General features: G+C 25.9%; 1 protein-coding gene across 1 annotated transcript; it reads left to right on the top strand.

Annotated features, from left to right (window-relative positions):
- Nucleotides 1–8,092: 8,092 nt before the first annotated feature.
- On the top strand, nt 8,093–15,370 carry LOC147804094 (uncharacterized). Its single transcript, XM_087151920.1, has 2 exons — nt 8,093–8,542; nt 14,197–15,370. Exon 2 carries the CDS (start codon nt 14,219–14,221, stop codon nt 15,140–15,142), a length of 924 nt encoding a protein of 307 aa, XP_087008046.1. The 5' UTR covers nt 8,093–8,542; nt 14,197–14,218; the 3' UTR covers nt 15,143–15,370.
- The last annotated feature ends 364 nt before the right edge of the window (nt 15,371–15,734 follow it).

Below are 15,734 nucleotides of genomic sequence, written 5' to 3'. Positions count from 1 at the left end.
TTCAATTAGAAAAACAATGATGACAATATTTCTTAGAATTTTGTGCCTTTTTGTACTATATAAAATTTTTTTAATATTTTTTATATATATTATATATATTTTTTATATTATATTTTTTTTATTTGCTAATTGCTTGTTATATAACTGAAAATAATATCAGAAATATTAAAAATTAATTTTAAACAAATTTCTTTATACATTGTTCATTCCTTCACAATGCAGTCATTGGGCACTATAGGTATTTCAGTCTTTCTGGTGTTAAATGGGTAAACAAAGTTTACGTACGCAAATATTTATCCTAACTAACCAGATGAAAACTCCGTAAATTCAGCTTTTTGGAAAACGAGGAAATCAAATAAACTTTATAGTGTTTTTAACTTCTGAAAATATGTTTTTCCGAATGTTATACTATTTCAAATGTTAAATCGGTTAAACACACACACACACACACACATATATATATATATATATATATATATATATATATATATATATATATATATATATATATATATATATATATATATATATATATATATATATATATATATATATATATATATATATATATATATATATATATATATATATATATATATATATATATATATATATATATATACATGTGTGTGGAATTTGAAACTTTGCTGCTGATATTGGCAATAACAAAATAATGATCATTTTAAAAAAAATGCCAATTAATAATGCTAATTAACAATATTTACTCATTGAGATACTTGACTAATGTACAAAAGATGTAATATAGGCATAAATTTTGAGTATATTCAACCCAAGCTTTAAATTTGAAAAGAGTGAAGCACATTTTAGCTAAAATTTGAATCACACAATATTTCTATGAAAGAATAAAAGGATTAAAAAAACAAAAAAATACATGCTAAGAAAAAATTATACAACAAACAATAAGTAGAATCATTCTCTTCCCACTTAAGTTTATAATCTGCTACAAAGGTAACTTTCCACTTTTAAAGCACTTTTTTTTAAATATTGACTCTTTATTTTGTAATTTTCAATTTAAAACAATATTTCAAAATTGCTTGTTCCATTCTTTCTTCAGTTCTTGCTAAGCCACCTACATTAAAGGAGAACTAATAATGAAATGACGGATTGAATAAAAAAAGTGAAAAAAGTGAACAGTAATAATGCTTGTAAGTTAAGAAAATATTTACCAGTGGAACATTTCGAAAGTAATACACTGCAAATATTTTTTTAATGATAAAGCGAAATCAAAATATTATAAGTATTAAATTTCGCGATGTCATTGAAAAGAAGGGAAAAAATAGAAATAAAAAGTAGAATTCTTTTATTAGTCACCAAAGGTGCTTAACTTCTCCTCTTAGGAAACATGCAGTTTTGAGGTAATCAGCAATTTGTTAACACCTGCTGCTCCTTCTTTCAAAACTAATGATTTTGGACAGAGTTAAGGGGAACGTATTTCCCCGTTCCTATCTTTTAACTATCAGTGAGTTCCAGTTAAGAAAACGGCATTCTGAAAAAACTGGGGATGAAAGGCCATGAATTCTGCAATACTGTCGGAATGATAGGAACATGGCCAACTGACAATAATACTTAAGTTTTCTGTGTGCCTCAAGCGGTCAACTTTAAATGCAAAATCTACAATTCATCTTTGCACTTGAAATTTTGTGTTTTTTAATTTAAAGCAATGAATTACGATGTTATTTAATTAAAATTAAATGAGGTACACCGACTGTTACTTACAATGATACTTGTAAATTCAAAGTACTTTTATCTCAACTTTTTATGGTCGAATTCACAAGAACGGAAGCATTACTTTATCAAAACATGATACAACTATTCTTTAATAAATTTATTATCGCTGTCTTTTTTTAAATCAAGTTTTGTTGGGTATACAGTTAAAATAGTGAAAAATTCTGCTTTTTCCTATCTGAATTGCTATAAATTTATATTCTCTTAAGTATTGATGGCCTAGGAATAACACGAAAGGAAAGAAAAAATTACAGGCGTAAATTATATTTCATAGAGGTATCGAAAGAGTGAGAGTTAAAAAAAATTACGAATCAGGAAGAGCAAAGGAATCCAAATAAAAACTGAGAATGAATTTAAAAAAATAATAGAATGCTTATTATAATTTAATTTTAATGATCATTCCTTAAGGAAAATGCATATTCAATACGTATGGAAAAGGACTCTATATATTTTAGAATGAACTTTACAGCAAAGAAACAAAAAAAAAAAAATAAGTAAACTTTCAGAAGCTTTTACATCTTTAATTTTAAATTTAATGAATCAAACGAATGTGCTTATGTTTTTTAAACTCTTCTATAAATTAAAAAATGTAGTTCTTGCCTAATTAAAAAATTATAGAGAAATATAGTGTAAGTGTTGTAATCAATTTTACTATTGCTATTAATGGATTTGAAAATTTCAACTTGAAATTAAGTTCACAGAACAGACATCATTCTGATAGGCAGGGAGCCAAGTATATAAATCATTAACAGCTTGAATTCTTTTTATTAAATGGGAAAAATATTCGTCTGAAAATGTCATTCTGATAAAAAAAATAATTATTTTTGTATTAAAATATAATCATATGGTATTTAAATCATTCATTCGATAATTTTTCCGTTCGTATGGTACCGGTTTCATGCAATTCCATTTTTCAAAATTATAGTTCTTATTACCACACATTTTATATAAAAACTAAAATTAAAAGTGGATGGAACCAAATGAATTGTAGGCCTTGTTTTATGTATCATGATAAAATATGCAACTTTTGCCTCATTTACTTACTACCAAGCAGTATTGTAATAAAACCATTTTTTTTTGTTGTTAATATTACCAAAAATAAATACCAAAGCGCTTCAGTGAAAATTTTCGTGCATTTTGGTATCCCCATAAAGCCAGAAACATAGCTAATTTTACCATATTCTGGAATTTTTGACTTAACTTCTTTTCTCAGGGAGTTTATATTGAACTTTTTGTGGCTTAATTATTAGCACATTAATTTTTAGGGTATTTATTACTAAAGCAAGTGTTGAGTTTTCATTTTTTTACAGATTTTTTGTTCATATCAGTACTTTTATTTCTAAAATTAAATTCGATACATTTTTGTTTGTAAAAATGTTAAAATAGTTATACAAATGCTTTGGTATATTTTAGTAATTCAATTTGAAATAAGGATTGCGTATAAAATTTTATTATTTTTAGATAGATGTGAAAATAACATTCCTAAGTCCTTAAAAACTTTATCACTTTAACTTATATGTGAGTGTTGCCTCTTATAGTTTATCCGCGACATTTTTTGTGAAACTGTCCTATGAAATAAAAACTTAACTACTTCTTTATACTGTGGTGATTTTCCTTTAAAAAGGATATTAGCGTAGTTAAAATGCAAGTTCATCGTTAACTTTGAGTGTTTAAACATTAGTCATTGATATCATTAATTATTAATAACAATAATTATTTTAAACATTAATTATTGGTAACATTTACACGTAGAAAATTACATTTCATTTTATTATATTTTTTTTATCAAAATGATTTTATGTAAACCATGAAGTTTCAAATGCAGCATGTGTATTTTTAGAATATCAAATTAAAAACAAATTACGACAGATAGATTCAGGATTATGCAGCAACGACGTAATTCTACAATAATTTGTTTGTATTTTGAAATTTTAAAAAAAAAATATGAATTTTATGGTTTGCTTGGACTCGTTTTTTCTATACGTTAAATTTTAAATTAGTTATAGAGGGGAGATAGAATTAGCAATGAAAAGTTTGTCCCACGTTACAGCGTCCTCTTAAGTGACATCTAGCAGGAAATCACCCGTAATTCACTGCATTTTAAACCAGCACTCGCTGGGAGATCTGCCATGCGAAATGATTGATTACTTATTTAGTGCACCTTAAAATGTGGGAATGTAGATGGATTGCAATGTTTTTGGTCAATAACACAATGACAGAAGACACGTGGATCTTAAAACTACAAACTTGAATAGATGGGTTGTGTTTCACCTGAACAATCTTTAACACAATAACACACACAAAACAAAACAAAAAATACGAAAACCTTCCTGGAATAAAAATAATTTCTTTAAAGCCTGAAACATGTGTGGTTTCAAAAAATAGGAATAGCTGATTTAAGAAATTTATTGTCAAGTTTGATTAGGGGTTTCTTCTGACATTTTGTTCCTTTCAAGATTCTCCAATGTTTCATTCATATTTCAGATTCATACTTTCTTTTAATTTTTTTTTGAAGACAGAATGCTATTACACATTAACAATAAACATTTTTCAAATGAGTGAAAGCAAATTCAGAAATTATGAATTCTCTTCCCCAAACCATTTATATTCATTAATCTTTTTCCTTCAATTTCAAGATATATGGTCTTTTCCCCAAAATTATTTGGTTCAAATAACAATAATGATTTAGTTTCCTGTGACGCTTAGGTGGTCTTCTTAAAATGTAAATATTACTACTCCTTTTTTTAAAAGGTGTTCTTTCAATGCCTTTAAATTTCGTTTATTTTTAAGACGAAAACTACAGCTGCATTTTAAATGGTATTTAAAATATATACAAATACAATCATTAAAGTAAAATGATCTACATATAGAAATCAGAAATAACTTTTATCTTTCACAGAAAAAAATTTGTGATTAAATGAATTAAATGAATAATAAAATTATTGATGCTTTAAACCAACGGTATGCTTTTTTTAATATCCAATTGTTTTAAAACACATTTTGAAATAAGATAACATTTTTTACTAAATAGCGAAAGGAAAATATCATAAACAAAAGTATAAAACTTTATGGACTAATACTTAAATATTTTATGTTTTTCTATCTCTTTGTCTGTGTTTGAATATAGAAACGATTTTAATATTTATTATTTTATATTATTTATTTTCTCAAGAATGCCAATATGCTATTATTGATTTAAAAAGTTTAAAAAAAAGGTTTTTTTTTAAACTATTAATGTTATTTAACGTAACGTAACGAAATAGAATATTTTGATATCGAAATTAGGAAGTATCGCATAATGAAAATTTTTGATTGTAGCTATGGATAGATTTTTGATAGGTATGAAAAATATATATTAAAATTAATTTACTACGCTTAGTAAAGAAATATAAAAAAATATATATTTTTAAGGCTTTTAAATTTTTCGATTCATGTTATTCGGATATTGAAGTTTACAACATCGGCATGATTTGCTTAATTATTTTTCAAATAAAGTATAAGAATAGAGTACATTACTCAATATTTTGATACGTAAAAGAATGCTTTTTATTAAAATGAAAATAAAAGAAAATATGGCATATTTATACTAGTTAGCTTTTGATGAATTTTTCAAACAATGTAATTGCAAATGATTTTAAGTTTTGCTTAAGTAAAAAATATTCTTTATTTTGTATAATTTATAAAACTTACGATTCAAAAAATAAATATTTTTCGTAAGAAAAACTTAATTGGGATAATTATTACCTGATTATCTCAATAATTACAAAATATTCAAGTGAAATGTTTTTAGTTTTACCTTCTATCTGGTCCGAAACATATCGCTCATGGGATGCAATAGTGGCACAACTCAAAAAAACCCGCCTTTTGGATTAAGAACAGGTGTAAATATGAAAATACACATTCTTTCAGCAGCAATACTAGCACAACCCATAATTCAATTTGAAGGTAATCTTCGTTTAAGCAAACTGAAGCATTTCTTATGCATTTTCATTAGAAATGAAAACTTTAAACCAACTTATCTCAAAACTTGATTTTTTGAGTTGTGCCGCTATCGCAGCCCATGAGCGATATGGTCACAATTTCAGACTTGTTTCTAACTTTTATTTTGCAAAACTTAATTGGGATAACTACTACCTAATTATCCCGATAATTATTAAATATCCAAGTGAATTTTTTTTTAGCTTTTCTTATGTCTGGTTCGAAACACATGGTCAAAATTTGTGACTTTAATCTTTAAATCCGTGTTTTTTACTAATACTGCCCTATTTGCTAATTACCCTGATAAATACAAAATATTGAAATGATATTTTTTTTCTTTTTTCCTATGTCTGATACGAATTAAATGGCCGAAATTTCAGACTTTAATTTTTTTAAAAACGTGCTATTCGGATATTTTTGCTAATTACTACGATAGTTAAAAATATCGAAATGAAAATTTGTTTATTTGTTTTCGTTTTTTTCCCCTATATTTGATACGAAATTGGTCAACATTTGAGCCTTTCGTCTTTATAAATAAATGTTATTTAGTAATACTGCCATTTATGCTAATTACTCCCTGAATATCGCGATACTTACAAAATCTCAGAATGAAAATGCTTTAGTTCATCGGTTTATCTAATCAAAACACATGATCTAAAACTGTGTTTCCATCTTGGTAAAAAGTGTTGTTTGGCATTACTGTTAATTACGCCTAAATTATATCTGTTACGAAATAAATGGTCGATACTTCAGACTTTAATCTTGAAAATGTGCTATTTTGTAGTGCTGCCATTTTTGTAATTATCTAACACTTACAAAATATCTAAATGAATTTTTTTTTAAAGTTCTTCCTTATGTGTGATATAAATAACATTTTCAAAATTTGAGACTTTCATCTTGGTTAAAACGCGTAATTTAGTAATACTGTGATCTATTGTAATTGGCCCTATAATTACAAATATCAAAATGAAATATTTTTTTATTTTTTTTCCTTTACCTGCTACAAAATTGGACAACATTTGAGACTTTCCATCTTAGTAAAAATATGTTATTTACTAACACTACCATTTATGCTAATTAGCCCCTAATTATCACGATAATTACAAAATGTCAAAACCAAAATTTTCATGGTTTTTCGGTTCATCTTATAAAAACACGTGATCTAAAATTGTGATTTCCATCTTTTTAAAAAGTGTATTTTGTATTATTGTTAATTATCTCTGAGTAATATTGACAGTTACAAAATGTCTATAAAAATAATTTTGGATTTTTAATTCATCTCGAAAGATCACGTCGTCCCAAGTTTAGTTTTTTTCAACTTCAACGGAAGAGGCAGAATCAGTGATGATTCGGTGAAAATGTGAAAACTTAAAATATGTGCTTACTTGCGAATAGTACGCTTCTGTGTCTTGTTTTCAGCCTACGAAAACCGCGTCTTCTAATTTATAGTTCGGAATTTATTTTGCGCACATCACATAGGAATTCCTGATTGAAAATAGTTAATCCAAGTGATCACATTTCTTGTAGTCAGAAAATACTAAGCATATTCAATAAATTAAAAAAAAAAGTTGATTAAAAGTTGAAAATATGTTTCAAAACTATAACTAACAGTTATTGCAGATTAAAGTATTCATGACTGAAATTTAAAATTCGAGACTCCACCGAATTGAAATCTAGATAACAACTCTTGTGATTTAATTTTTTCTTAATTTAAATGTATTTTGGAAAAGTATTTAAAAGATATTATTTTGCAGAAGATCTTAGTTTTAAAAGGGGAGAAATTTAAATGCGATTTTAAACAATGTTATTACCGATCCCTAAAAAATTAATATTTACTATTAACAGATTCGAAATATCTATAAAATTAAAAATCATGGCAGTGTATTTTAAGGCTTTGTTGATTTTGTTTCAAATATAAATTTTAGTTTATTTCAATATCTTTCAGCTCTAAGATTTTTGAAAGTTATGATTGTTTTTCAACATTTCACATTGCAAGATTATTTAATTAATGCTTTTTCATAATAAAATTCAATGAAATTAAAAGCATGTATTAAAAATTCTAACTTCTCTTTCTTAAATTATTTTTTGTAAAGTTTATTTGTTGTAAAGTGCTCATGTAAAATTTATAAATACATGGCTTTATTGTTTTAAATTAATTTTTACCAAATATTTCGTCACAAGATCTTAAAGATTTTGTGTAATTTCCTCATATCTAATAGGGCAGAGATATCATATTATTATTTGTCTTTTTTTCTGAAGACATTGCCCTGTAGATGGATAACCATCATTAAAAATTTTTTAAGTTATAGTCAAACAAAGAAAATTTAAATAACTAAATTCAAGTGCAAAATTAAGCAGAAAAGGGTCGAAATGATGCTGGTCTAAGTATTTCTTTCCCATGCTCCCTTACCCAGGTTTCAACTTGATTTCCTTTCCAGGTCTTGTAGAATTCCTTATCAGTCTATTTCTCATAAATAGGTAAAATGGTGTTAAAATGAAGTTTATTGTTAAAACGGGGTTGAAACTGTATTCAATGGAGAGGGGGGGGTTACTGCCTCTACATGGATGAAGCTGGGTGTGTACCTGATTGGTTAGAAGTTAACAGATAAGAACTATTGTGCAATTAATTGGTATTCTTGAAATATTGAAAGTACATCTCGTAGAAAGTCTTGACCATTTGGTCTTCGGAAATTGTCTGTGAAGCATCTTGTGAAGAAGCATTTTCTATTTTATTCGTGGAATAGTTCGACAAAAAACGGATCATCAGCTACGAGATTCTACAGCAATCATTAACGTCTTCATCCTTACTTCAAATAGGGTAAGTACATTTAAATGGTTCATTTCAATTTTTGTGAGTTTATAAATTATTACATTTTATTACTGAATTTGTGGGCTTATTGAAATTATGATATGTTTATCGATTTTAAGATTAGAAGCATTTTTCATTCTGTTTATACCGTCTACAATATTGTTAAAATAATCAGATCTTAGGAGATTTCAGTTAAAGAGTATCTTTTTATGAAGTTGAATTGAGATGAATTGTTTTTGAATTTATTTAAGTAGCCTCATGTTCATTTGAATTTATTTGAAATAAATTTATACTGATACTTGTTGAATAGAAATAAATTAAATTGTACGTTGCATTGCATTTTAATAAAAATTTCTTTTATTCGATTTTAGCCACTCTTAGCTAATCACCAATTTATATTTAAATGACCTATTTATAATAACTCCAATTCATATTATCTTCGAATATGTATTTATATTTAGGAAAATTAATATTTTTTTCTGTTGACTTAAGGGGTAAATTTTGTGAGTTTAATTAAAAAACAATAGTGGGTTGATTTTATTCAAGTATTATTAAATTTGGATATTAATAGGGTAATTTGTTAAATAGAATTTAATTAAATAGCATGTTTTGTTCTGTTTTTATGAAAATGGGTTTTATTTCGCTTTGTCCACTCTCAAGTTATCTCTCTTATCTTAGTTGGTCCCGCCAAGTTATATTTGAGTGTTAGGGATATAATTATTTTAGTAAATTTTTTGTAAATTGTTAGTAAATTTTTGATAAGCTGAATTGAAATAAATTGCTGTTGAATTTATTTAGGTATTAATATTGAATTTAAGTAATTAAGTAGAAGCGGAATAAGTAGAAGCGAAATATTTTTAAATTGACTGATTTTTTTTTAAAAAAAAAAGAGAATTTAACTAAGGTAGTTCTCACTACATTTTGTCATCTCTCGGTTAACCACCATGATATACGTATGTGTTATGTATGTTAATATTTGAATTTTCAGCGTTTTTCTTTAAAATTTAAAGGACGTATTTTTGCGGAGTTAAATTAAATGAAAACCCTGTTAAATTTATATAGGTAACTCAATATTTAAATTTAACTTTAAATATTTAAAAGTTTTCCCAGTTATTTGCTACATTTTATTAAAGCTTTGTCAAAATTTATAGCTTGGTTGTTTTCTGAAGAAAACTCCCTTGTTTTTCAATATAGAAGTAGCTTTTATTCCATTTTGTTCACCCTCAATTAACCATCAATTTATATTTAATTGTTAAGAATATTAATATTATAGTTTGACTTTCTTTTTTTTTTAATTTGAGAGCCATATTTTTGTAAAGATGAATCGGATATAAGTGCAGTTAAATTCATATAGGTATAATTCAATATGTAATCTTAAATATTTTTAAAGAAACTTGTGCTGGTTTTTGTTGGCTAGAATTTAATTAAATTGTACGGTGTATTGCATTTTTGTCAATTTAGCTTTTATTCCCTTTTGTTAGTTATCCACCCAGTTATCCACCAAATTATATTTCAGTGTTAAGTATATTAATATTATAGTTTGCGCCCTTTTTTTTTAACTTGAGAGGCATGTTTTTGTGAAGTTAAATTAAAATAAAAGTGCAGTTAAATTTATATAAGTATAATTCAATATTTAATTTTAAATATTTTTTATGTACTGATTTTTGTTTGCTGGAATTTAATTAAATTGTAATTTGTGATAATGCAACAAAATTGTTTATTCTAAGAGGCCATTATAGCTTATTAATTTTCGTTATTCTTTACTTGTGATTTTTTTTCATTTAAATGAGTACGTTTTTTCTGATAATTTTTATAACAACAAATTTCATGTTGTTATTAAATAACAGTCAGTCAGTTTAATTGTCAATTTTTATCCATGCATTTAAGTTGTTACGTTGCAACGAAAAAGACAATATTTCTTTACTAAAAAGATATTAAATAAGCTATAATGGCCTCTTAGAATCATTAAGATCAAATTGATGAGAAATAATGGCCTTTAGTTTTATTTTATTAGAATTATAGTAATGATTTAAGTTCTACAGAAATTCATAAATGGAATGTAAATAAGTCCCCGATAAGAGCTAATGAGAATTTATTTTACGTAACTGCATAGTATTACCAAATGTTACATTTTCTTGAGATCGAAACAACGTTTTATGTCCAATTTAAATTAAAAATTAATAAAGACCTGAAGAATATGCGAAGAATCGAAATATAAGAAACGAATTAAAGATCAAAAAAATTTTGAATATCGCCCTTATCATTTTATAAATTATGAAGCCAGTGATTTTATACTAAATATAACTGTAAAGATTACTGTTTATCAGATTTTTGTGCCTTAAAGTTTTACTGTGAAAATGGATTTTACGATAAAATGCACTGACCCCTGAGTGCTGGTACATTTTACCGTAAATTAAAATGGAGTTTTTTACAGACTGATTCGCAGTGGAGGAGAAATGATGATGACATTTCCAAAAAAAAAAAATTCTAGTCCTTGGGCATTCAGATTAGAAATTATTTTTCTACGAACAAAATCGGTTCAACATTTTTTTTAAATTTATACAGTATCATTTAAATTATCTGGTTAGAATTGAATTGCTTCCCGTAAGTTTTAAATAATTACATAAAGACTATTTAAGAAAATTAGACAACGTTTACTGTGTATTTATAAATGAAATAAATTTTTAAAAAATAGTTATAAATGTTTCACAATATTGTTATTAATGTGTATTATTTATGTATGTAATAGTCATTAATGCATTTGAAGTAAAAATTTTATTGCTTTTACATACTACGGAAGAAAAAAAAAGGAGTCTTTTTTTAAAAAAAAAATTGTCGAAAAACAATTAGTAGCTATAAATTGGACTGTTCAATAAAATATTTGTATTCTGGGGCAATTAGAGAACAGATGGAAATCGTATTAAATTTGTGGCATGTCGAATACATTAAATTTTGCTTTCTCTTTGAATTTTCTTTAACCGCCATCTTCATCTTTCTGTGAGAGAAGAGGGTTTTAAAAAGAGGAAGAAAATTCAATTATATTATAAGACCAGCAAGATGTCGTTTCGAATTTATTTTTTATGAGGCAGTAGATTGAAATTTTGGAATTATAAAGAATATAATACATACGAATAATAAAGAAATATAATTTTTTATAGTGCCTACTTTAGCGTCTAAAATACCTGCCTATACAAATTATATTTCATTTTCTATGCAGATTTTTACGCTATATCAAATGAGACCAAAACAAAAGAGATGAAGCTAATGGTTCAGAAGTTATTTAAAATTTTTACCTACCAAAGCCTGCAATTTTGTATTAAGCACCATATTGAGCACTTTTTTTTAAAAAACATTAGCATCCAAAACAAAATATGTTCCTAAAACTTATTAGTTCCAATTTTAGATTTTTAATTTACGTAAATTATTATTTGAATGTTATTTAAACACATTCATGTTGTATTTATAATTTATTTTATTTTAATTTTATTTGGTAGACAGGCGATCAAATACAACGAAAAAAAAGCAGAAGGATTTTTTTTGAAAACTACTTAAATATATATATATATATATATATATATATATATATATATATATATATATATATATATATATATATATATATATATATATATATATATATATATATATATATATATATATATATATATATATATATATATATATATATATATATATATATATATATATATATTTTACCATAAATTGTTAGTTTTCTTGCAAAACAGTAAATTTGAGTTATGTATAGTTTACTATTTAATTTTATTTGTCAGAGAAAGACATTGTGAGGGAATAAATTGAGTTTTTAAAAGAAAATTTCCTTTTTTTTTTTTCAATACTCTTGCGGAGTGGAGAAAAAAATTCTCTCGAAAAATGTTAAAAATTTCTTATATAATTTTCACTCTAAATAGTACATTGTGTTCATAATAATTTCACGATTCTTGGGTCAAGTTTTTTTAATTTTAATGCAATTAATGTTAACTCAGTTCTTTCCTTACTTTAAGAATTATTCTAACTAACAGAACTAGCCTCCCCTCTCGAATGCCTCATCCCTTAAAACCAAAATATTAAAGGGCATTTTTCGTTAAATATTTAGTGGCGTCAAAATTTATAATTTGACTCTTTAAAATGTCGATGCAAATATAAAATTTGCATAAACAAAAATTGCGCTAAAAAGTTTAAAAAAAGGAAGCATTGGAAAGTTCTATTCAGCAAGTTTAGCGTGAAATTTAAATTTTTTTACTAAAAATATCCAAAATATCGTTGGTTGGATTCAGAAAATAATAATTAGTTGACCTCTAATTTGAATTTTTTCAAGGACTTCCAAACTTACATCATTGGACTAATAAATGAAGATTTTTTAAAAAAAGAGAAAAAAAACGACTGAGATCTTTCTGTTTTTTAATTTTTACAAAATTCTTGAATACGGAATAGATTTTTGATATTTAATTATTTATTTATATTTTTATTTATATTATTTATTTATATTGTTTGAATATTGTTTTGAGTCAAAAATCAAAAAAAGTATAGAAATAATGGCAGATAGCTTCCTTGACACACAAAATACAGAGTTTAACTAATTGATATTGCTATTACTTTTCAATGAGTAAAACATTCATTCCAAATTTCCAACGAATAACTAACTCAAAGAGTATGAGTTGTTTTACCTATTAGAAAACCTGAGTGTTTTAATCGAGAGGTTAAGAACATTAATAACTCACTTTAAATATTACATAAATAAAACTTTTTATGTAATATCATTCTTATCGAACTCAAAAATTACGTCCTGAATTTGGAACGTACTGAATAAGGACCCTAAAAAATGGATCTGAAGGACTCATCACCGTAGAGGAAAATTTAAATGTAATTATTAGAAAAGGGTAAATTTTGTGTTAACCATTTTAAATGTAACTACATTTTAGTTTCCAATTTTCTTTTTACTGTTAGATAAATGTTTCGCGTTCACTTTTTTTTCCATAGCTATATTATAAATTTTGATTGTTTAGAAGAAAAAGACCATTTAATATTGAATGAGAAATGCTTTAAAAATATTTTGATTTCAGGAATTAGGAAATCGCGACGGCGACTATTTTTTATATTTAGAACAGATATAATATTCGTGAAAAAAAACTCACTTTCCAAATAAATATATTTTTCTTAAAAGCTTTCCTAAAACCACGACATAGTCCCCGTTTCTTATCTTCCTCTACAGTTTTAAGAAATTCAATTTTTTTCAATGTTTACAGCTGTTTGTTGATTAAAATATGTGAAGGTATTATTTAAAACATATTCTCAATTTTTCAAATATTTCTGAAAACATTTTATCCAGAATATATTCAAGATTTCAAAGTTTTTTTTTAAAAATTTTCTTAGGCAGTTCCTTGTTTCGTCAACCACAATTGTATTTATATTTTAAGTATTTTTTAATCAAAAAAATTATTCTAATTAATTAATTAGAATAATTTTTTTGATCTATTTTGAATTTTTATTTCTGATTTTTTTCATAATTTATTCTAATTTCAGAAGAAATTATTCTAATTTTTTAGAATAATTAATTAGAATAATTTTTTTAATTAATTAGAATAATTTTAATTAATTCTAAAAATTATTATTAAAATCCATTACATTTTTATTATTTTTTTCAGCCTTAACACAGAACTTCACATCATGATGAGTTGCAGACGTCCAAGTCGCTTTGAAATTCGGGATTCGAACCGTCGACCAAGGAATGAGACTCCCGAAATGGTGGAGACTACAAATACGAAACGAATCAAACAGAAGCGGAGAACCCGTGCACGACGTCCAATTGACAATTCAATCATTGAAGAAGAAATATCGCGGAACTCTGTCGCTAACTATGAGATAGGTATGAACTGTGCTATATGCTTAAATATCGAACTTGACTGGCCACATCTCTTGAAGTGTGGGCATTTTTTTCATAACGCGTGTGTATCCAAATGGCTAAAATACAGTGATACTTGCCCTGTATGTTTTCGAAAATTTGAAAACCATAGCAATCAAGTACCTAACTCATATTCTGATGATGATGATATACATAGCACTCCTACGCCTAACATAATGGTTACAAGTACACATATGCCTTCCACCCAAGTTGATGATATTTCAGAATCGGATTATTATGGGCCAGCAGATAAAGTTCATAGTGTACTCAAAGGACGAGTTAAAAAGCCAATTCATCGTAGAAGAAGAGTTCGCTCCCAGCGATCAATTGACCTGCAGGTTCTTGAAAAAGAAATATTGGACAGCGTTGTTCTGAATTACGAATTCAACATTGATTGTTCCATATGCTTGAATACCTTGAAAGAGTTGGATGAGAAACAATTGCCTTGTGGTCACTGTTTCCACGATAAGTGTATTCACAATTGGTTCTACTACAATGTTTCTTGTCCAGTGTGTGGGTTTACTCCAGTATCTGACATGCAGTCTTCTGATGAAGCTGAGTCCAGTGATCCTGATGTCGTAATTGATGGCGAATTCATATTAATTGACTGCACTGATTCTATTGCCATTTTAGAGGGGGATGTAATATACGACAATGTAGAGTTTGAGTGTTTCAATGGAAGTTGTTAAATGTTAATTTCACTCATGACGATCACCTGCACGGGGTGAGATCCCCTTCGATTTTAGTACGATCTACTGTATTTTTAAAAAATTCTTTAGTATAATTTTTTATGAATTTTACATTCAATTTCTTACTTGTCAATCACTATGCAAATTTTTAGTTTTGTTGTGCATCAACTTTTATAGAATTGTAAATTGAGTCATATCTTTGTTAAAATAAATAAAATTTTGCATGAAATTTTACCATTTTGTCAATTTATGCATTTTGTCAATTTATGTACAGTGAATTATTATTAACAACATTGTGGTATTTTAAAGCCAAAAATGTCATTTTTTGTTACATGACATTTAAGATATAGTGGTAAGTAAAGCATTTTTTTCCTTGATGAATTTGAAAGATTTTAAATTGACGGAAGCATAAATATAATCAGGATTTTATTAAAGGACTGAATACAAAGCGAATCAAAAATAATAAATACAAACAATAACGCTGAAAAAATATTTAAAAAAAAAATTGCAATCAGCGTTACTTTAAATCAGTGATTATTTTAAAATTTTAAAAACTATTTCTTTTTTCATTTTCGAATGAAGTATTTTAGAG

Source organism: Parasteatoda tepidariorum, chromosome 9 (assembly GCF_982258835.1).
Source record: "Parasteatoda tepidariorum strain Cologne lab strain chromosome 9, Ptep-v5.0, whole genome shotgun sequence".
Classification (NCBI taxonomy): Eukaryota; Metazoa; Arthropoda; class Arachnida; order Araneae; family Theridiidae; genus Parasteatoda; species Parasteatoda tepidariorum.
The sequence above is the reverse complement of the archived record's forward strand: the minus strand, read 5'-3'. Positions and strand labels throughout refer to the sequence as shown.

Bases quoted from the DNA above. Each gene is read 5' to 3' on its own strand.
- LOC147804094 (XM_087151920.1), top strand. From the start codon at position 14,219: ATGATGAGTTGCAGACGTCCAAGTCGCTTTGAAATTCGGGATTCGAAC.